The 21587-nt window shown below is 39.1% G+C and overlaps 1 protein-coding gene across 3 annotated transcripts in view; it reads left to right on the top strand.

Annotated features, from left to right (window-relative positions):
• Window positions 1-1111: 1111 nt before the first annotated feature.
• Window positions 1112-21587, top strand: part of ano11 (anoctamin 11) — a 61809-nt gene continuing 41333 nt past the window's right edge. For 2 of the 3 annotated variants that reach the window (XM_069915306.1, XM_069915308.1), the window contains exons 1-9: window positions 1116-1163; window positions 2320-2480; window positions 5027-5123; window positions 7005-7186; window positions 8485-8592; window positions 9749-9885; window positions 10778-10835; window positions 18255-18365; window positions 18601-18766. In XM_069915306.1, the coding sequence (XP_069771407.1) occupies window positions 2349-2480; window positions 5027-5123; window positions 7005-7186; window positions 8485-8592; window positions 9749-9885; window positions 10778-10835; window positions 18255-18365; window positions 18601-18766 (991 nt within the window). In that variant the 5' untranslated portion in view covers window positions 1116-1163; window positions 2320-2348. Of the gene's footprint in view, window positions 1164-2319; window positions 2481-5026; window positions 5124-7004; window positions 7187-8484; window positions 8593-9748; window positions 9886-10777; window positions 10836-18254; window positions 18366-18600; window positions 18767-21587 lie in introns of all 3 variants that reach the window. The other variant, XM_069915307.1, reaches the window with a different exon arrangement.

The following is a 21587-nucleotide window of genomic DNA, read 5'->3' on the forward strand; positions in this document are numbered from 1 at the left end:
GGCTGGTAGCATACAATCGAGACAGTGGATCCCATTAGGTAAAGCGATTGCATATGATACGACCAACGAAAGCAAGTACTGAATGTTTCCAACTGCATGCATCGTGTGTTCTCTTACTGACAAATTTGTGCTCTTCGAATTTGAACTCTGGACAAAAGAGTATAGAATAGATGGGAGATCTTGATTTTGAAGGGCAATGCGGTAGAAGCACTACATTCCGAATCCTGATGTTAAGAGAAACAAAAGGAAAGAAACAAAGGACATCTTATTGCTGCACATTGTTTTATTTAGGATTGATCATCATTTAGTGGCAAAATCCAGTCTTCTCCCTTCTTTGCCTATTGTAGCACCATGCCAAATGGAATAGATTCAAAAGCAGATCTTGTGCCCTGCAAGTCAGCTTCCATTAGCAGAAACAGAGTTGATTTACTAGAGTCTGTAACCTGCCACATTCCTCCCTTGATGTTGCTGTCAAGCTAGTTCATGAGAAAGTGCAAAAGAACTATTAGGATTTATACCATGATGAGGCCACGATACTGGATAAAACACACTAACATTGCACCATGTCAAAACTCTGGAGTCCTGATTCATCTAGTTATGTGTAATGCAAAATAATTCAACAGGAGAAGGAATATCTATTATCAGTGATGGCAGAGTTAAAAAAAAGACAATACTTTGTTAATGAGTGAATGATTCACCTCAATCTCCTCCCACGATTTTCAACATCACTCAGGCCAGTATTCAGTCAATCCAGTTTGGTTCATTAAAGCAATAACATTTCACTTCATTGAACTCTTGCCTCTGAGCCAGAAATGTTAGTACGATATCTCGATTGATGATCATTGCAATCTTGAGGCCTTGTTTGGAATTGCACAATTCCCAACCAGCAATCATGACCAGAAGAAGGGATGTACATCCTTGCCAAAAATGTAAGTAACCCCCTTCCTTTGAAAGCTTTAACTCAAACTTGTGTAGTTTTACAGATTACATACGAATGCAATCATGTGAATGGAATGTTAATGGTTTGATGAAAATGTAAAAGATTTCCTTCATGTTTTGGGTTCATTTGAATATAAAGATGAAAGCTCAATTTTATTCATTTATCTCACAGAAAATGACAGATACATGGAGATCTGTGACACAGCTAGTGGAGGAGCTGAGAGGTAAGTCGTAATCAACATCCAGAAAAGGTTTACATCGCAGAGGATGACAAGTTGAACATCCATCCCAAGTAATAGACACCATAGTGATAGATAACAAAGTGTACGTAACACAGAGGTAATTGAATTCTGTAAGTTGAACATAGAGTGACAGACACCAGAGAGTTTTTTTTTTAATGATATGGATAGCTAATAGTGTTTTCATGCTATGAATTCACAGCAGGTCAGTCAGCATCTGTGGAAAGAGGATTGAAGTTAATGTGTTTCAGGCCTAAGATCCTTCATTGAAACCCATCAGACCAGAATAATGCAGATGGCGCTGATGCTGGCTGAGAGAAGATGCTGAAAGATTGTTAACTCAACTGATCGGTCTGTAGGAGTCTTACTAGAGGTCTACATGATCCTGCCCCTACTCTGCAATTTTAAACACAGCGGATGCCTTCTAGCTTCCCATAGTTGTGAGCACAGATGATCAACCTGAAAGGTTAACTCTGGATTTCTTTCCATCAGAGTTGCTTGATCAGCTAAAAGGATCCAGCATGTCAGATTTGCAGCTCCTCCTACCCCCCCCCCCCCCCACCCCCCACCTCCACCCAGACAGTGCTTATGTGACACTCGGAGAAGTGAAATGTGAATAAATTACTTTTTTTCAAAATGGAGGGGAGACGTGGACCATTAGAACATCACCCCACACAACAAAAGGAAATCAAATCTTTGCCTATGTTGAGTCTTAAAGGCAGCATTTTCCTTAGCATGGTTGTGTCTCCTCGTCCACAGCTCCACACCGTACTGCACGTTTACATTATGTCATCAATATTTAAACAGTGCTCTCAAAGTGACTGTCCCTGAACATTTGTATTTGTGCAGCTAAGGGAAGGAAGAGAGCAGTAAAGCAAATGCTGACTTTTAAAGGCAGAAGTGCTATGAGCTGAGAGGCTGTTTTCCAAACCCTCTTCATGCTGAAGATTAAATGCAGCACATTGCGCCTGTGCACAGCACAGCTGGATCAGCAGACAAGCAATCCTCTATTGCATTGATCCTCATACCTAGATTTGTGGCTGTAAAATGCCGAGATCTCATTTTAATAAAAGAGCTGAAGTTTTTTCCAGACTAAAGGAACTATAAAGGGTCGTCTTGGTTTTCAATTTTGCTTCCACAGCCATATTTAATGTGTTTTATGACTGGAAGATGTTACAGAGAGAGGGCTTTGAGACTCAGCGGGATGGGAATGTGTTAACATGTTTAGAAAAGGATTCATCCCAGATTTTGATGGACACTTATAGAAGCATTCAGAACGGAGGCTATCGCTCCACCCGCTATGTAAGTTACCTTTATTTATTCCAATACAAATTTTATTCCATTTCACTGTCTTACATGTACATAACTTTCAAACTGAAGGAGGGAGCTGTGCTACCTTCAAGAAGCCAAGCTATTTGTGCATACATGTAATTTATTTTATTCTGACCTTGATTCATTTTGAGGAGAAATTGCATAAACATGCCATTTCATAATTATGTTTAGTACAGCTTGAATTAAAAAAATTTAAAAATAGGGACTATCTTTAAAAAATCTTCTTATTTGCATGTTCCATTCTCTTGAAATTCTGTTACATTTTTAAAAAACTGACATTTGTAAATTATGGTTAATTAATTAACCTACCACCTCCCCTCCAAGTTCTCTTCAATAAAATTCATCAGCTGAACTGTCTCTATGGTCAGCATTTCCCATATAGCCTGGTTCTCTCCCTAACGGCAGACACCAGGAAGTAGCCCTTATGTCAAAGAGACCTTTTAACTTGATCTTCATTTGCAAAGCTCTCTGTACAATGCCCTATGATTTAAATTTTTCCCTGAGCTTAGATCTCACTTTAGAGCCTTGAGAAACCAATTGAGGGTGGCGACCCTGACCAGTGTATACCAGAAGAGTGCGCCACAGCGGGAGATGCATGTTTTCAAATGAGTTGTGAATGGTGATCTCAGCTGGGTGAGATATTAAAAGTTATTTTACTAGCATCACCAGAAACAGATTACCTGGATGTGCTCACATTTCTCCCTGTTTGAGCATTCCCTAGATTGCAACATTGTCCATGGTTCAAAAGTACTTTAATGGCTTCTGGGGTGAAAGAAACATTCAGTTATATTTTAATCAATGAACTTTCTCTTGGTTCCCACTATTCTGCTTCTATCCTAAGCTTTTAACACAACACGGTCACGGCCTCTGAATAAAGGACATCTCTGAATTTCCACATCACTGTATCCCCTATCACCGCACTCCCTCCCCACCACATTCCTCTAACACCATAATCCCTCTCGCCACACACATTCCTCAGTTCTCCATCATCACCGGACAACCCCATCGCAGCAGGCATATCCTCACACTCCCTCTGATCAGAAGGTTCTTTCTAGACCAGTTCATATTTCAGTACTTGAGACTTGACTGAAAATAGAGTGAGTAGCACGTACAGTGATTGTGGGAACATTTCAGGCTCAGATCAACCTGCCACTTTTCCTCACTCCTTGCATTTCTCCTGAACACTTCCACCGGCTGGTGTTTTGTGCAACAGGCTCAGTAGCGCAGCCTGTAGAGCTGCTGAATCATAGCTCCAACCACTCTATATCCATCTAGTGCCACTAAACTAGTGACTACACCAATTGTGCAGTGCTGAGTTTGCAGTGGCATTTTGGGTACCTTTATTCCTTATCAAGAAGTACATTGTCTTTTATAACAATAATGAATAATATCTACATTGATTACTGACTGCTTGGTGCTTAATTCTGATCCCCTTAGTAATGTAAAAGCATACTGGTGCCAATTGCAATGTTTGCCGGTTAATGCCCAAGCTCATTGGTTAATTAATAGAGATGTTTGTTTGTAGATGAACATTTTTGATGCCTAGCTCGCCATGGAAGTTTGCTGATTAACTGTTGTGCATTGCTTTTTAAATAGCTCTGCTTGCTGGCTACTGCTCACCTTCTCTGATTAACACCACTCTCTCAGATTAATTCCCGAATGCAATGGGTGGCACGATGGCTCAGTTAGCATAGCTGCCATCTCACAAGCAACTGGGTTCAATTCTGACATCTATTGGAATTTGCAGTTTCTCCCTGTGACCATTCATCGAGTTGTACAGGCCCTTTGGCCCCACTGATTCCTTAATGACTATTGTTTCCACTAGCCCTTTTTAAAAATCTTACCATATTCCATAGATTTGAGATTTGGGGTAATTGGCCACTGTAAATTGTCCCTGGAGTGTGTAGGAGAGTTGAATCTCTGGGGTAAGAGGAGTGGTTGAAGGGGATGAAAGAAGCAATTTGTGCAAGTGATGGTCAGCGTGGACTCAGTGGGGCAAAGGTCTGTTTATTCAGTACAGCTCAGACTTTTAATTCATTCCATTCAGTTGCCTATTCTGTTACCATGCCACATTGTGGTTTGAATTAAATTTTAAATTTAGACATACAGCATGATAACAAGCCATTTCAGCCCATAAGTCCATGCCGCCCAATTTACACCCAATTAACCTACACACCTGGTACGTTTCAAACAGTGGGAGGAAACTGGAGCCCCCGGGGAAAACCCATGTAGACACGGGGAGAACATATAAACTCCTTACAGTCAGCATGGGATACAAACTCCAGTCCTGATCGCTGGCGCTGTAACAGCATTGCGCTAGCTAGGTCAGCCGTGCTGTGGTTGCCTTCATACAGAAAATAAGAAAAAACAAATAAGAAATTGTTGGTAGGTGGAGATGAGCCCATCATCAGATCATCCATAATCTTATTGAATGGCGGAGCAGGTAACCTACTCCTGATCCTATTTCTTCTGTTCCACATTGAGTAATTAATTTTGTTGATGCTTTTGCATTATAGGGTGACGATAATGATGAAGACTTGTCCATTAATTCCAGAAGTGGTTACAGTAATAACCGTGGAGGGAACTATTTCAAGGATGGGATAACAAAAATTGGTAAGAACTTCATTTCTTTCCTGCTAGCCATTGTTAAGATGATTTGTTTTTCAGCTTCTGACCTCACCATGACTCTTTTTTTTAAAGTCTACATGCTCTTTACTTACTGACTTTTTGAATGACCAACATGCAACTAAAAAACAGATGGTAAATCTGGGCTGACCTCATTTACCCAGAAGCAGAGCTGTCAGTGCCCAGCAGGGTGTGCTGCTGCGTAGTTTGAGAATGTGGGCCGATGAATTTTCATGGGCCATTGTAGTTTCAGGGAAGAATATGATGATGAGTTTACATCACACAAATGTACATATGCACCAAAATTCTTACTTACTCAGCCAAAAAGGTACTTCTTAAAAAAAAAGCTACAACAGCTTGTATTAAATTTTTATTGAAAAATATAAATACAAAAGAAGATAATAAAATTAGTGGAAAAATAATACAGAGAAATGGAAAACTGTATTATTGAGTATGCAACAAATATTCTGTATGGGGAGAATAAAAGCAGAAAATGCTAGAAACACTGCAGGTCAGGCAGTTTCGTTGGGAAAGAAAGAGTGAAGATCAGATGAAGTTTTCTCTTCATGGATGCTACCTGACCTGCTGAGTGTCTCCAGAATTTTCTGCTTTTCTTTCAGAATACCTTTTGCACAAGAAGCAGAGTCAGAATAAAGGAGTAAAACACAAAAGTCTGCAGACACCGTAGTTGAAATAACGACACAATCCTCTAGAAACTCAGCAGGTCAAACAGTGTACTTTATCTAGCAAAGAGAAAGATACTAATGCAACATTTCAGGCCTTTCAGGTGCCTGTCTACATTTTGCTCAGTTCAAGCGCCTGCCTGCATTTTGCTCATACCTTGATGGAGGCCTCAAGCCTGAAACATTGGTTATCTATCTTTACCTTTGCTAGATAAAATACGCTGTTTGACCTGCTGAATTTCTCCAGAATTGTGTTTTTAGATTCAGAATGAAAAAGACAGGATATAGCAATAATATCAAACTCATCTCTAACTGCATTTAGCTTGGCTCATTCTGAAAGGGTGCCCCACTCTGTGGTTTGAGTAAACTCGATTGGAACCGTTGAATTACATACAAGATATATGCATTATCTTTGAATGAGATGGAGGATAAGATGAATGTTAGAAGTTGCGTGGAGAATGAGCAGGAGTTTTGACATTCTTCCATCCAAATAATACCCATATCAAAAATTGATTTAATTCAAAGATATCTGTTGGATCTTGATAAGTACAAAAAGCCTGCTCTTTTTTAAATCTACACTGCACTAAACAACTTAGTGCATGTGAAAGATTTAGAGAATTAAGAAGAGCAACGTCACTGCAACTATGCTCTAGTTGAAGCAGATTTAGAGTGAGCATTCTGTGAAAACTCTTTTGCTTCAATTAAATCAAGGCAAACTGGACTTGGGACACCTGTTGCAAGGAACACAACAAACAGCATTTCAATAGCAAATTCCTCGGGCTCCTGTTCACCAATTTCCAGGGATAATGCTTATACATTCTCAGTGAGAGTCAATAAATCATTTTAGGGGATATTCCTGGACTAGTATCAGTGGATTCCAAGAAATGCAAGAGAAGACTGCTGTCAAATGTTGCTAGATGCGCTGTCATTAAATCTCCAGAAATACAGATCTCCACGATGATGACCGTCAATTCACAAATGAAACATGAGTATCCTCAGTGATGCAGAGACAATGCCAGTATATCTTAGGGAGATGTGAATGATTATTCATCCAGTTGTTGCCAGGGATTTCTTGGTATGATCAAACGACCATCGTGGATGAAGGGATACAGCAGCCCTGGGCCTGGGTCCCTCTTTGTCAGCTGCAAAACTGTACAACTTTAATAAACTGTGGTTTCCACTTCAGATTTTGTACTTACCTGGGAGATTAAAAGAACAACACCCAAGAGGCAGAAAGTGCAATGTAAGTATCAGGAAATGGAAAAAGAAGAGAAGGACGTGGCAAAAGTGAATCTGCTTAGCAAGCATGACAAATGGAGGAACAAATTCGTAAAGAATTTGCTAAATGCTGGACTGTTGATGGAGAAGGTGAGTGAATAATCAAAAAAACTACAAAGCCCAGTCTCACATCAGTGAGCTTGTTGGTGAAAGGAAGTTAGCCTCCATCTCCCTTTCTGGAATGTTTCTCATTTTAAAATTCCCTAAGGAATTCCTCCTGATTTAACACAAAATAGTTCCAAACAGAAAAGCACTGGCAGATGCTTTTGTTTTGTCACGTGATGATGAAACAGAAATCATATGAAGCAAGGGCAGCATGGATATCACAATGGTTAGCACAGTATTTTTACAGCGCCAGCTACCGGGATTTGAATCTGGTGCTGTCTGAAAGGAGTTTGCACGATCTCCCCGTGACTGCGTGGGTTTCCTCTGGGTGCTTTAGTTTCCTCTCTCCCTTCAAAAACATAGGGGTTGAAGGTCAGTTGAGTGTAATTTGGCAGCACAGGCTCATGGGCCAAAAGGGCCTGTTGCCATGTTGTATGTATGTCTAAATTTATGCCCCATGTGTAAAAGATACAGGGAGTGTGAGGTACATGCTCTGAAACAAGTTTGGGAATCTAGTTCAAATTGAGATTGAAACAGACTATGTGCAACACCTACTGTTAAATGAAACTGCACATGCCTAAGATTTGAGTTCCTATTGTGTGGTGTGTTTAAGCAGGTATTTCCCCATCCTTTTTCTAATCGTGATTCCTACTCATTGGATTTCTTTTTCGCACTATCAATAATCGGTAATTCCGCTTCACCCTCGGGAAAAAGAATCTCAGGGGTGTATATGATGTCGTGTATGTACCCTGACAATAAATCTGAAACTCAAAGGGGAAACATACTTTGGGAGAGATGGGCTTGAAATTTAGGCTTAGGGGTGAAGTGTTCATTTTCCACCCTTGCTTCGGCACAGGGTGCAAATTATGGTTAGACTGTAAATGCCGGAAAGGGAAAGGACAATTGTTAATATCACATTGCACTGGAATCGATTCCTTTCTGAATGTCAAAGGAAGCCTAACACGTATCTGTAGACTAATTTGCATTATCACTGGAGATAAAGTGTATATTAGGACTAAAATAGACAGCTGTTCCCAAGAGGCAAATCAGGCAGAAAGGCTGTTCTGAAGTGCAGACCTGTGGTTCAGTAACTTTACAATTTTGCATTGCTGAATGCTTGATTCAACAGAATTGACCTTAACATGTGGTTGGTATGTGTATGAGCCATTTGGCAGCAGTGTGAATCCCATGTGTGTCTGTCTGCGTGTGATGCTGTCATATTGAGGGAACCCTCTATCTGGCGGCGAAATCCCTCAGCTGATGTCCACCTACTGATATTTCAGGATGAGACTTTCAGTGAGAGGAAGAGCATCCATTATATGAAGCTGAGCGCTCCCTGGGATGTGCTGGTGTACTATGCAGAAGAGTTGTGTATGCGAGCACCTCTACAGGTCAGTTGCGGACTGTACATTTGCGTTAGAATATAGAACAGCGCAAGAAAAGGACCTTCTTGTCTGTGCCGAACATAATGTTGAAATCAAACTAAAAATCTGCTGCTTGCACCTGATAGATATCCTTCCATCCCCTTCGTGTTTGTGTCTGTTTGGAAACCTCTTAACCACCTCCATTGTATCTGTTTCCTCTACTTAGTCCTGGCAGCTTATTCCATGTACCTACCACACTCTGTGTAAAATGTCTCCCTTAAACTGCCCACCCCTTACCTTGAACACATGTCCTCTTGTATGTGACATTTTTGTCCTGTGAAAAAAATCAGTATTTATTGTCATGAACAAGTCATGAAATTCAGTGTCTTGCGGCAGCGTCCTAGTGCAAACATTCTAGCCACTGAGTGCTTTTATACCTTTTTCCTGATGGTAGCAGAGTGAAGATTCTGATGGTCCACTGTATCAATGTATCTCATAATTTTATACATCACCTGTTAGGTGATGCGTTCCTCATGATCAGCATTGTAACCCGCTTACTCATCCTGACACACTATCGACTGAATCTTCATTCCATTCATAGACCAGGCTACTCTGAGCTACGTAGAGTCAGAGGCAAACTCACCATCAAGTCTTGTCCTGGCATGCTGACTATTTGCATGGTACACTTTATGCAGTTGGTGATAACATCGCATCCCATCAAAGGTGCTCTTAATGCTCTAGTTACATCCAGAATAGTCACATTACAAAAATAGTTTCAGTAATCATGGACCTGTTCTATAAGAACACGATGAAGTTTTAAAATGCAAACTAAGACAGTACTGCCTTGCCTAAGTTGAGTTTGCTGATCTTGCATTAGTTTGTGCAAGCTCATTAATGTTTGCTAAATAAATGCTAAAAACAGCAGATGGTCCTTAAATCCACGTTAATCCCTTTCACTAACCTGCACTGCAATCGCACCCTTATAAAAACTCCAACAAACTGTACGGTTCCCAACTTGCATGCCTGCAGCTGCCACCTCAAGCCATCTCTAGCTTCCTCCACCTGCTCCTCTGCCTTTGGTTGGGAACCCACTTCCTGTTGGGCCTTTCCAGCTATCCACAAAGTTTGTTTCCTGAGTATTTTGGCCAAGTCCTTGGCTCAGCATTCTCCGTTCTCTCCACAGGCACAGCCTTCGCCCTGCCTGAATTCATCCGATGAAATTCTAAGGAAGCTCGGTATCCCAAACTTCCTGTCCGAGCACGTTCCCAATAGGCCTGTGGACTTCTACACCTGCGCCTTCCGCAAATCTAAACTCGATAAGTAAGCACTCAGGGGAAAGTGAAGATGATACACTCTGTTGATCACTTTGAGAGTTTGGTAGGAGGCCAGAGGAAGAAGAGAAATTGTCCAGTGCCATCTAGAAATGGAACCGTTTTATTGCTGCAGGATAGAAGACCACTAAAAAGATGTAATGCCCTTTAAGGACTAGGCAGCACTCTTCTATTTCCAGCCCATTCATGTGGCATAATGTTGGGGGAAGTGCACTCTTGAGATTGTTGCTTTAATGGATTTCTAATCAGGAATGTAGCTGTGTAAGAGTGTGCTCTCTAAGCAACCATAAAAGACCTACATAGTTGACACATGGAGTGGTGATGACCTTTCAGTCTCAGCTATGTAATCATGGTTAAAAAATCAAGTGGAGTATTGTTTTCTAAGCAAGGGATCCAGGTAATCCTACCACATACTGTGACTGGCTGTAGAGCAACCTTTGCAGAGAGTTGAAAGAGGAATGACTATGTTTGATTTGGTGGCGGAGAAAAAAAATCAAAGAGAATGTTGTGTTTGTATGTTTAATCGAGCATTCGAGATGTCCACGAATGTGTGTGTGTAGGCAAGTACAAGCTTGTAATGTGTTTGCAAGTGTCGATGCTTGTGTGTGTATGATTGGGTTTGTGTGGGTGGGCTTGTGTGTGCGTGTGCGCGCAGTCTATCTGCATGTGCTTCTACTGCATGCTTCTGTGTGCATGTATTTGTGTGCGTGGGATGGACTGCATCAAATCCTGCTTTCTCTGTTCTTTGGTGCCTGTGAAATGGAAAGTGTAATGAAAGCTAGTTTGATTGGTACTTTCCAGGAGAGCCATGTGTGAACAGTGTTCTCTTCTTGAGAATTAATTGAAAGATACTCTGAGATTACATTCTACTTTTGTTGTAGGTTTTTGGGAAGTTTCAATCACGAGACCTACTTCACCAACACCCAGCGGCATTGCATTGTAAGTTTGGGGGTGCTGGTTAGTGTGGTACGAGTATGAATATCACGTAATCACAGTGTTTGGAATTGGCTGGTGATGCTCTCACGGGCGCTTGTTCGCCATGCGATTGAAGAGGGTTGCTCAGGGTCATGGGGAACTAATGGCCTGGATTTTGATGTCTGCCATGATATCACAACAATCACCACTGACTTCAGAAGAAGGTGGTCACATAGGCTTCCAAAGGCCTCAAGATTTCCAAGGTACGCAGCACACTTCCATTGTCAGGCAGCAGGAGATCTTGGGAGACTCAGACTAATGAATACTCAAAGAGAGCAAACCAAGAAGTAAGAGGGATATTTTTAATATGTATTTAAATATTTTATAGAATTTGAAATAAAAGATAGATTTACACATGGAATCAAGGTTAAATGTGGAAATATAAACTTTTAAAAAGTAAATGTCTTTGTTTATTTTTTTTGTTCCTATATGGATAGAAAAAATTAAGGAAGATATGGGCAGAAAATTAGGTGACACAGTTAGCACAACTCTGTTACAGAGTCAACGACCTGAGTTCAAATCTGGTGGTGTTTGGAAGGAGTTTGTACATTCTCTGCGTGCATTTCCTCTGGGGGTTTCCGTCTTCTTCTGCCCTTCAAAGCTTATGGGGGTCGTAGGTCAATTGGGTGTAATTGGGCGGCACGAGTTTGTGGGACAGAAGGGCCTGTTCCTGTGCTGTAAGTCTACATTTTTTTTTATATAATGGACTAAACATTGGCAAATTTATCTTGATTGTCAACTTAGTATGGAAGGGGGAGGAGTCACGTGATGGAGTAGTGGCCGGACGGTGAACTCCAGCCCTCTCCAGAAAAGTCGGGAAAAACAAAGGAAAACACAAAGGCACAGAAATAAAAGTTAAAGAAAAGTGAGTATAAAGGTGGAAAGAAGATGGCGACAAAAAAAGAAAAATCGAAAACAACGGTAAGAAGAGAGGAAGAGAAGACAACGGAGGAAGAAGGAGAAGGCCTTACCTGTTCGAAGAGGCCCGCGGTGGAGAGAGAAACCCGCTCCCTCAGGTCGGTAGATAGTGGGCTACAAAAATGGCTCGCTGAGCCGAGTAAAAGTGCGCAACCGCGCATGCGCGACTCCTCGCGCATGCAAAAAAACACACCGACGGGAGGGGGACCAGCTGGGGAGTCGATCTCCACAGCCGGCAACGGCAGCTGCAGAACACCTGCAGCAAGAAGAGAACACAGAAGACAATGGAAACAAGAAAGAAGAGAAGAAAAGGGCAACAAAGAAACAACAGATGGCCAACCCAGAGGAAGAAGAAGAGGAAGAGGAAGAGTACAGTGAAATAGAAGAAGAAGAGAAAGGCAAGATAAAGGTTGTACTTTCTCTTATTAAAGGATACATGGAGTCATGTAAAGAATGGCAAACACAGGAATTTAATGATTTAAGAAAAAGAATAAACAACACAGAAGAGAAAATGAATAAAATAGATATGACCTTAACAGAAATGGGAAAGAAAATGGACAAGATGGAAGAGCGGGCAGTAGCAGCAGAAATGGAGGTAGAAGACTTAAAAAAGAAATTGGAGGAATCTAATAAAAAAGCGATAGAGACACAAGAACTGTTAGCTCAAAAAATAGATATAATGGAAAATTATAACAGAAGAAATAACATAAAGATAGTGGGACTTAAGGAAGATGAAGAAGGCAAGAATATGAGGGAGTTTATAAAAGATTGGATCCCTAAGACCCTAGGATGTCCAGAACTGCAGCAAGAAATGGAAATAGAAAGGGCACATAGAGCATTGGCCTCTAAACCACAACCACAACAAAAACCAAGATCTATTTTAGTAAAATTCCTAAGATATACTACAAGAGAAAAGGTACTGGAGAAGACAATGGAAAAAGTAAGAGAGGGCAACAAACCACTGGAGTATAAAGGGCAAAAAATCTTCATTTATCCAGATATAAGTTTTGAACTCCTAAAGAAGAGAAAGGAGTTCAATACAGCAAAGGCGATTTTATAGAAGAAAGGGTATAAATTTATACTAAAGCATCCAGCGGTATTGAAAATATTTATTCCAGGACAACAAAACAGACTATTCTCGGACCCAGAAGAAGCACGAAAATTTGCAGAACAATTACAAAAATAGACTGAGGGAGGAAGACGGGTAATGAGAGTAAAAATGATCACGATTGATATGTATGTGGGTAAAGAGGTATAAGAGTGAATAGATACAATGTGCATACGTGAATGTATCTGTACTTAGAGGAAAATATAGATAGTATAGACAAGAATTAATAAGGGAAGGTAATGGAATAGAGAGAATAAGGAGGGAATTAAAAGAGTGACCTTTGTTACATATGAAAAGTGAAATCTTTTCTGGGGGGGGCTGGGTGGGGGGAAATAGCGGTCACTGCAAAATCAGTTGACGCTTGCGAGTGGATTCGCAAATCCAAATGGAGAGGGGAGATGTGGTTGTCCGACAAGGGATAAAGGACAACTCAGGAGGGGAAGGGGAGATTGGGGATAAAGAAGATATAAATAGGAGAATAAGGAAAATATTGGATGTTGTAGGAATGTTGTCTTATAAAGAGTTGAAAATAAGAAAACAGAAATGGAAAAGGAGGAAAGGTAATGATGGAAAAACGGAAAGAGAAGATAAACAAAGTATAAAATGGCTATGCTGAACTATATGACTTTAAATATTAATGGAATACATAACCAAATTAAAAGGAAGAAACTACTAAATTCACTGAAAAAGGAAAAAATTGATATAGCATTTGTCCAAGAAACACACTTAACTGAATTGGAGCACAAGAAATTAAAGAGAGATTGGGTAGGACATGTAACAGCAGCATCGTATAATTCAAAAGCAAGAGGAGTGGCTATATTAATTAGTAAAAATGTGCCATTTAAAATAGAAGAGGAAATAATAGATCCAACAGGGAGATATGTAATGATAAAATGTCAGATATATTCGGAGTTTTGGAATCTACTTAATATATATTCACCTAACGAAGAAGATCAAAAGTTTATGCAAGATATCTTTTTGAAGGTAGCTAATACGCAAGGGAACATACTAATAGGAGGGGATTTCAACCTGAATTTGGATCCAAATATGGATAAAACGGGGAAAAAAATTAACAGAAAGAACAAAGTAACCAAATTTATAATTAAATCAATGCAAGAAATGAAACTTTTGGATATATGGAGGAAACAAAACCCAAAAGAAAAGGAATACTCATACTACTCTGCTAGACATAAAACATACTCAAGAATAGACCTATTTTTGTTATCAGCTAGTATGCAGGATAGAGTAAGAAAAACAGAATATAAAGCGAGAATACTATCGGACCATTCACCCTTAATATTGACAGTTAAGCTAGAGGACATCCCTCCAAGAATGTATAGATGGAGATTAAACCCCATGCTACTTAAAAGACAGGATTTTAGAGAATTTATTGAAAAACAATTAAAAATGTATTTTGAAGTAAATACGGAATCAGTGGAAGATAAGTTTATACTATGGGATGCAATGAAAGCATTCATTAGAGGGCAAATAATAAGTTATGTAACCAAGATGAAGAAGGACTATAATCAGGAAACAGAGCAGTTGGAAAGGGAAATAGTAAACATAGAAAAAAAATTAGCAATGAAGGAAGATACAACTAAAAGAAGAGAATTGGTGGATAAAAAAATAAAATATGAAACATTACAAACATATAAGGTAGAGAAGAATATAATGAAGACAAAACAGAAATATTATGAACTAGGTGAAAAAACGCACAAAATCCTAGCATGGCAGCTTAAGACAGAACAAGCTAAGAAAATGGTATTGGCATCAAGGAAAAAAGACAAACAAATTACATATAATCCAAAAGAAATTAAGGAAAACTTTAGAGAATTCTATGAACAATTATACCGAACTGAAAACGAAGGGAAAGAAGGGAAAATAGATGAATTTTTGACTAAAATTGAACTACCAAAACTACAAATAGAGGAACAAAATAAATTAACAGAACCATTTGGAACAGTAGAAATACAAGAGATAATAAAAAAATTACCAAATAATAAGACACCAGGAGAGGATGGATTTCCAATAGAATTCTACAAAACATTTAAAGACTTATTAATTCCGCCCCTCCTGGATGTAATCAACCAGATTGGTGAAACACAAAGCTTACCAGATTCATGTAAAACAGCAATAATTACAGTAATACTAAAACTAGGGAAAGATCCACTCTCACCAGCGTCATATAGACTAATATCTTTGCTAAACACAGATTATAAGATAATAGCTAAACTATTAGCAAACGGATTAGCAGAACAGGTACCGAAAATGGTAAATTTAGACCAAACTGGATTTATCAAAAAAAGACGCACAACAGACAATATTTGTAAATTTATTAACTTAATTCATGCAGTAGAAGGAAATAAAGCACCTGCAGTAGCAGTTGCTTTAGACGCAGAGAAGGCCTTCGACAGAGTAGAATGGAATTATTTGTTCAAAGTATTGCAAAAATTCAGTTTACCGGAGAAGTATATTAATTGGATTAAAGCATTATATAAGGGACCATTAGCGAAAGTGACAGTAAATGGACATGTATCAAAGCAATTTAACTTAAGCAGGTCAACGCGGCAGGGATGCCCACTATCACCTTTATTGTTTGCGCTAGCTATAGAACCACTAGCAGAATTGATAAGAATAGATAATAATATAAAAGGAATAAAAATAAAAGACAGGGAATATAAAATCAGTCTATTTGCGAATGATGTTATAGTGTACTTAACAGAACCAGAACTATCAATAAAAGAATTATATAAGAAATTGAAGGAATATGGAGAAGTGTCAGGTTACAAGATAAACGTAAATAAAAGTGAAGCAATGCCTATGAATAATGCGGATTTCTCAAAATTTAAGAAGGAATCTCCATTCAGATGGCAAATGCAGGCAATAAGATACCTAGGTGTACAAATAAACAAAAATCTTGGCCAATTATATAAACTCAACTACAATCCACTAATGAAAAAATTACAGGACGATTTAGAGCATTGGAAAGAGCTACCACTAACACTGATAGGAAGGATAAACTGTATTAAAATGAACATTTTTCCAAGGATACTATACTTATTTCAGGCATTGCCAATACAACTGACAGAAAAATTCTTCAAAGAGTTAAAGAAAATAATAAGGAAATTTTTATGGAGAGGGGGGAAACCGAGGATAGCACTAGATAAATTAACAGAATGGTATAAACAAGGAGGCTTACAATTGCCAAACTTTAAAAATTATTATAGAGCCGCACAATTAAGATACCTATTAGATTTTTATCAAACAAGGGAAAAACCAGACTGGACGAGACTAGAATTAGATAAAATAGGGGAAAAGATACCTGAACACATATTATATAAATGGGATGAAAAATTGGTACAACATAGAACCTCTCCAGTAATACATCATCTCCTCAATATTTGGAAGAAGATTCATGTAGAAAGAAATAAAACAAATTATCAATTACCAAAACTAATATTGATGCAAAATAAGCTACTCCCTTTTACAATAGATAACCTTTCCTTTAGAGAATGGGAAAAAAAAGGGATTAAAAGAATAGAAAATTGTTTTTCAGGAAGTAGATTCTTATCCTTTGAACAAATGAGAGATAAGTACAATATAACTGGAGATACAGCGCTGGCATATTACCAACTGAGATCCTACTTGAAGGATAAATTAGGAAGCAATTTGAGTTTACCAGAGGGAAGTAACCTTGAATATGTGATTACAGATACAATGTTAATCAAAAGATTTATAACAAATATGTATATTAAACTGCAAGAAAAGGAGAATGAGGAAACAAATGGTAAAACTAAACAAAAATGGGAACAAGATTTAAATATAAAGATAAAAAAGGAAACATGGGAGAAATTATGTTCTGGAACGATGAGAAATATAATAAATACGAGGCTACGTATGATACAATATAATTGCTTACACAGACTATACATTACACCGCAAAAGTTAAATAAATGGGACCCAACAGTATCTGATAGATGTTTTCGATGTAAAAAAGAAATGGGAACAACAATTCATGCAATCTGGACATGTGAGAGAGTAGAAAAATTTTGGGATGATCTCAATCAGATATTAAATAAAATAACAGAAAACAATATACCAAAGAATCCAGAGATCTTTCTCCTAAGTAACATAAAAAACAAAGAATTTGGAATTGATTTGGAGGATGCACAAAAAAGATTTGTTAAGATAGCCCTAGCCGTAGCAAAAAAATGTATTATGTCAACCTGGAAATTGGAAGATAATTTGAAAATACAACAATGGTATATAGAAATGAATAAATGTATTCCATTAGAAAAAATAACATATAGTTTAAGAAATAATATTGAAATATTCAAACAAATATGGGAGCCTTACATTAAATACAATAGCGAAAACCTACCGGGGACAAACATTACCTAAGTTGATGGAAGGAGAAGGAAAGAAAAGAATGGACTCAGTAGAATTTCTGGTGTATTTTGGTTTAATGACAACATTGTCTGACTGGTTTAATGCAACCTAGATTGTATACCTAAAATGGATGAGAGGGGGGGGGTGGGGGGGTGGCTTGGGAGGAGGGAGGGGGAGGGAGAAAAAGTCACTGTATATGTGTGAAAAAGAAAAAGTGTATATCATGGCTAATGTGATTTATGGTGTGAAAAATAAAAAATTTAAAAAAAACTTAGTATGGAAGGGCCTGTTCCTGCTGCCTCTATTTTAACTACACATTTAAAAATAATTATCTGATAGAATTAGTATCCACATATAAAAATGATTTTATGGCCAGGGATGTTGCTTAGAAATAATTATAGCTTAGTATGCCATTTAAAACTCATTTTCAACTCCTGCAGAAACACATAACATGTTCTGCATAGACAACAAGAATTAGATGTAAATGTGTTCACTTCTTGTGGGGTCACTAATCTCTGCAGCGTATTCTGGAGAAGAAAGCTGTAGAGCTGTGAAGCGAGAGGCCAAGGGTTATTCTGGAGAAGAAAGCTGTACATCTGTGACGAGAGAGGCCAAGGGTTATTCTGGAGAAGAAAGCTGTACAGCTGTGAAGAGAGAGGCCAAGGGTTATTCTGGAGAAGAAAGCTGTAGAGCTGTGAAGGGAGAGGCCAAGGGTTATTCTGGAGAAGAGAGCTGTAGAGCTGTGAAGAGAGAGGCTATTGAGGTTATTGTCAGCATTTCCTTATTGAACTATGCATATTCTTGTTCATGATGCACTGACAGTGAATTCTAGATATTTGGGTTGATGAGACCATGGATATTTATGGGAATTTTTTCCAAAGGAGTGCATTGCAATATTACGGAGCACTGGGAAGATTCATTCAGGGCTGTGATCTGAATGTGTATCAAATGATCATTCTATGTTTCAGGTGTATGAAATTCTAGCCACAACAGTGTATGGAAAAAGAAAAAGAGCAGAAATTGGAATTAATCGCTTGCTAAATGAAAGAGTCTTTGCTTCAGCCTTCCCACTCCATGAGGTAATGGGCACTGGAATAACGGAAATATATGTATTAAACATGATTATTAAGTAGGGGTTAAGGGATATGCAAGTTAGAGCTAGTGGCTGGAACTGCAGGCTGGAATCAGGCCAGATAATTTTTTCTACACCTGGTTCTCAGGTTCTGTACTGAAAACATCCGTTTGGTTATGCACTAAATCTGATATCTCTCAGTACCTCTTTGGTGATTCCTGGTGCATCTGTGCTTTTTGTAGGGACCATTTGAGTTGCCTGAATATGAAGTACCTCCGGAAGATCTCAATCCAAGACAAATTCTGTATAATTACTGGGCTCGCTGGTCCAAATGGTACAAATATCAACCAGTTGATCACATTCGAGAATACTTTGGAGAAAAGATTGCCATTTACTTTGCTTGGCTGGGTGAGCTCTTTATTCTTTTGTTTCTTCAGTATAAAGTAACCCAGAAACATTTGGTAAATTAGATTAGTAAGTATGCAGATGATACGTAGATTGGTGGTGTTGTGGACAGTAAAGAAGGTTATCAAAGATTGCAGTGGGATAGAGGCCAGTTAGAAGAGTGGGCTGAATGATGGCAGATTGAGTTTAATATTGGTAAATGTGAGGTGCTACATTTTGGTAGGATTAATCAGCAAAGATCATACACGTTAAATGGTAGACAATTGAGGAGTGCAGTAAAACAAAGGGATTAAGGAATTCTGGTACATAATTCCCTGAAAGTTGAGTCCCATGTAGAAGAAAGCATTTGGTATGTTGGCCTTCATAAATCAGAATATCGAATACAGGGGTTGAGATGACATGTTGAAGTTGTATAAGGCATTGGTGAGGCCAAATTTGGACTATTGCGTACAGTTTTGGTTGCTGAATTATAGGAAGGATATAAACAGAAAAGAGAGAGAGTGCATAGGAGATTTACTAGAATGTTGCCTGGGTTTCAGTGTTTGAGTTAAAGGGAAAGGTTAAGGAGGCTGAGACTTCATTCCCTGAAGCGTAGAAGATTGAGGGGTGATTTGAAAGGGGTATTTAAAATTGAGGGGGACAGATAATCACTGTGGACAGGCTTTTTCCAGTGAGAGTGGGGGAGTTTCAAACAAGAGGACATGGATTGAGATTGAAGGGGGTAAAATTTAGGGGAAACTTGAGGAGGGATTTCTTCACTCAAGAGGGTGGTGGGTGTGTGGAAGAGCTTCTGGCCGAAGTGGTAGATGTGGGTTCGATTTTAATATTTAAGGAAAAGTTGGATAGGTTTATGGACGGATAATGGGCCAGATGCAGGTCAATGGCACTAGGTTGGAAGTAGATGTTCGGAATGGACTAGAAGGCTCACACTGGCCTGCTTGTGTGCTGTAATTGTTATATGGTTATAATTAATCCTTTCACAGCAGGTTCAGTGCTGCCTCTCTATATCCTTAACAAGGCCAGTGCAATTTCAATAATAAATGCCATCAGATCTCATTTTTAAAGTTCCATCTAACTTTAAGTTCCAGCTACAAACTGTAAACATGCATTAGGTTTCCAGTATGTTGTGAAAGGTACGCATGACGAAGCCTGCAATCAATGCACAATATTTGAACCTGCTTGCCACCGGCACATCATTCAGATAATACTTGCTTCAATGAAGGAGAGAGACAGAGTGGAATGTCTGAAAATTGAGAAGCTAAGGGTAAAAAGAGGTGGAACTTTTACCCCAATGGAAAGTGCACTGCATTGGCTATGAGATGGCTGGGGAGTGGGGCTGAATGGGAGGATGGATCAATTCATGATTAGAATAGTAGAACAGACTCAATGGGCCTACTTCTGCTGCTATATCTTGTGATCATGTTGAATGATCGTGCAGTCCTAATCCTAATACTTCATGCAGAGATTCCAGGAATGAAAATAATCCTGGCCGCTTGTGAATTAGAAACACAAGCAAACACACTTCCCAATCCCATTTTGCTCTCGCTCACCCACTCTCTCCCATCCAATTTACCTGTCCAAGTTCTTCTTAAATGTTAAAAATGAGCCCGCATATACCAGCTCAGCTGGCATCTCGTTCCACACTCCCACCACTCTCTGGGTGAAGAAGTTCCGCTTCAACTTTTCCTTTCATTCTTAACCCATGTCCTCTGGTTTATAATCTCACCTACCCTCAGTGGTAAAAAGCCTACCTACATTTACTTGGTCTATCCCATTTATAATTTTAAGTATCAAGTCTTCCCTCATTCTTCTACTTTCCAGGAAATAAATTTAGCCTTTCCCTGTAAATCATTTCCTGAAGTCCAAGCAACATCCAAGTAAATCTTCTCTGCAGTCTTTCTATCTTATTGATATCCTTCCTTTAGTTAGGTGACCAAAACTGCATGCAATACTCCAAACAGCTTCACCAATGTCTTATATAACTTTACTATGGTATCCCAACTCTTTTCTTCAATACTTTGATTTATGAAGGCCAATATGCTAAAAGCTCTCTTTACAACCCTATCCACTTGTGATGCCACTTTTAGGGAATTACGTATCTGTATTTCCAGATCCTTCAGTTTTCCTCAGTGCCCTAACGTTCACTGTGTACGTCCTTTCTTGGTTTGTCCTTCCAAAATGCAACTCCTACACTTGTCTGCAATAAATTCCATCTGTCATTTTTTCCAGGTGGTCCAGATCCCTTTGTAAGCTTTGAAATCCATATTTGCTGTCCAATCTTAGTCATCAACAAATTTGCTTATCCATTTTACAGATCATTGATATAGATAACAAATAGCAATGGTCTCAGCACCAATTCCTGAGGCACTCCACTAGTCACAGGCCTCCAGTCTGAGAAGCAGTCATTCACCACTACTCTCTGGCTTCTCCCATCCAACCATTGCTGAATCCATGAATACCTAGCATATGAACCTTCCTGACTCACTTCCCATGTGGGACCTTATCAAAGGCCCTACTGAAGTCCATATAGACAGCATCCAGAATCTTTCCTTCATCAACTTTCCTGGTAACGAGAGGGAGTCACGTGATGGAGTAGTGGCCGGACGGTGAACTCCAGCCCTCTCCAGAAAAGTCAGAAAAAACAAAGGAAAACACAAAGGCACAAAAATAAAAATTAAAGAAAAGTGAGTATAAAGGTGGAAAGAAGATGGCGACGAAAAAAGAAAAATCGAAATCAACGGTAAAAAGAGAGGAAGAGAAGACAACGGAAGAAGAAGGAGAAGGCCTTACCTGTTCGAAGAGGCCCGCGGTGGAGAGAGAAACC

Source organism: Narcine bancroftii, chromosome 2 (assembly GCF_036971445.1).
Source record: "Narcine bancroftii isolate sNarBan1 chromosome 2, sNarBan1.hap1, whole genome shotgun sequence".
Classification (NCBI taxonomy): Eukaryota; Metazoa; Chordata; class Chondrichthyes; order Torpediniformes; family Narcinidae; genus Narcine; species Narcine bancroftii.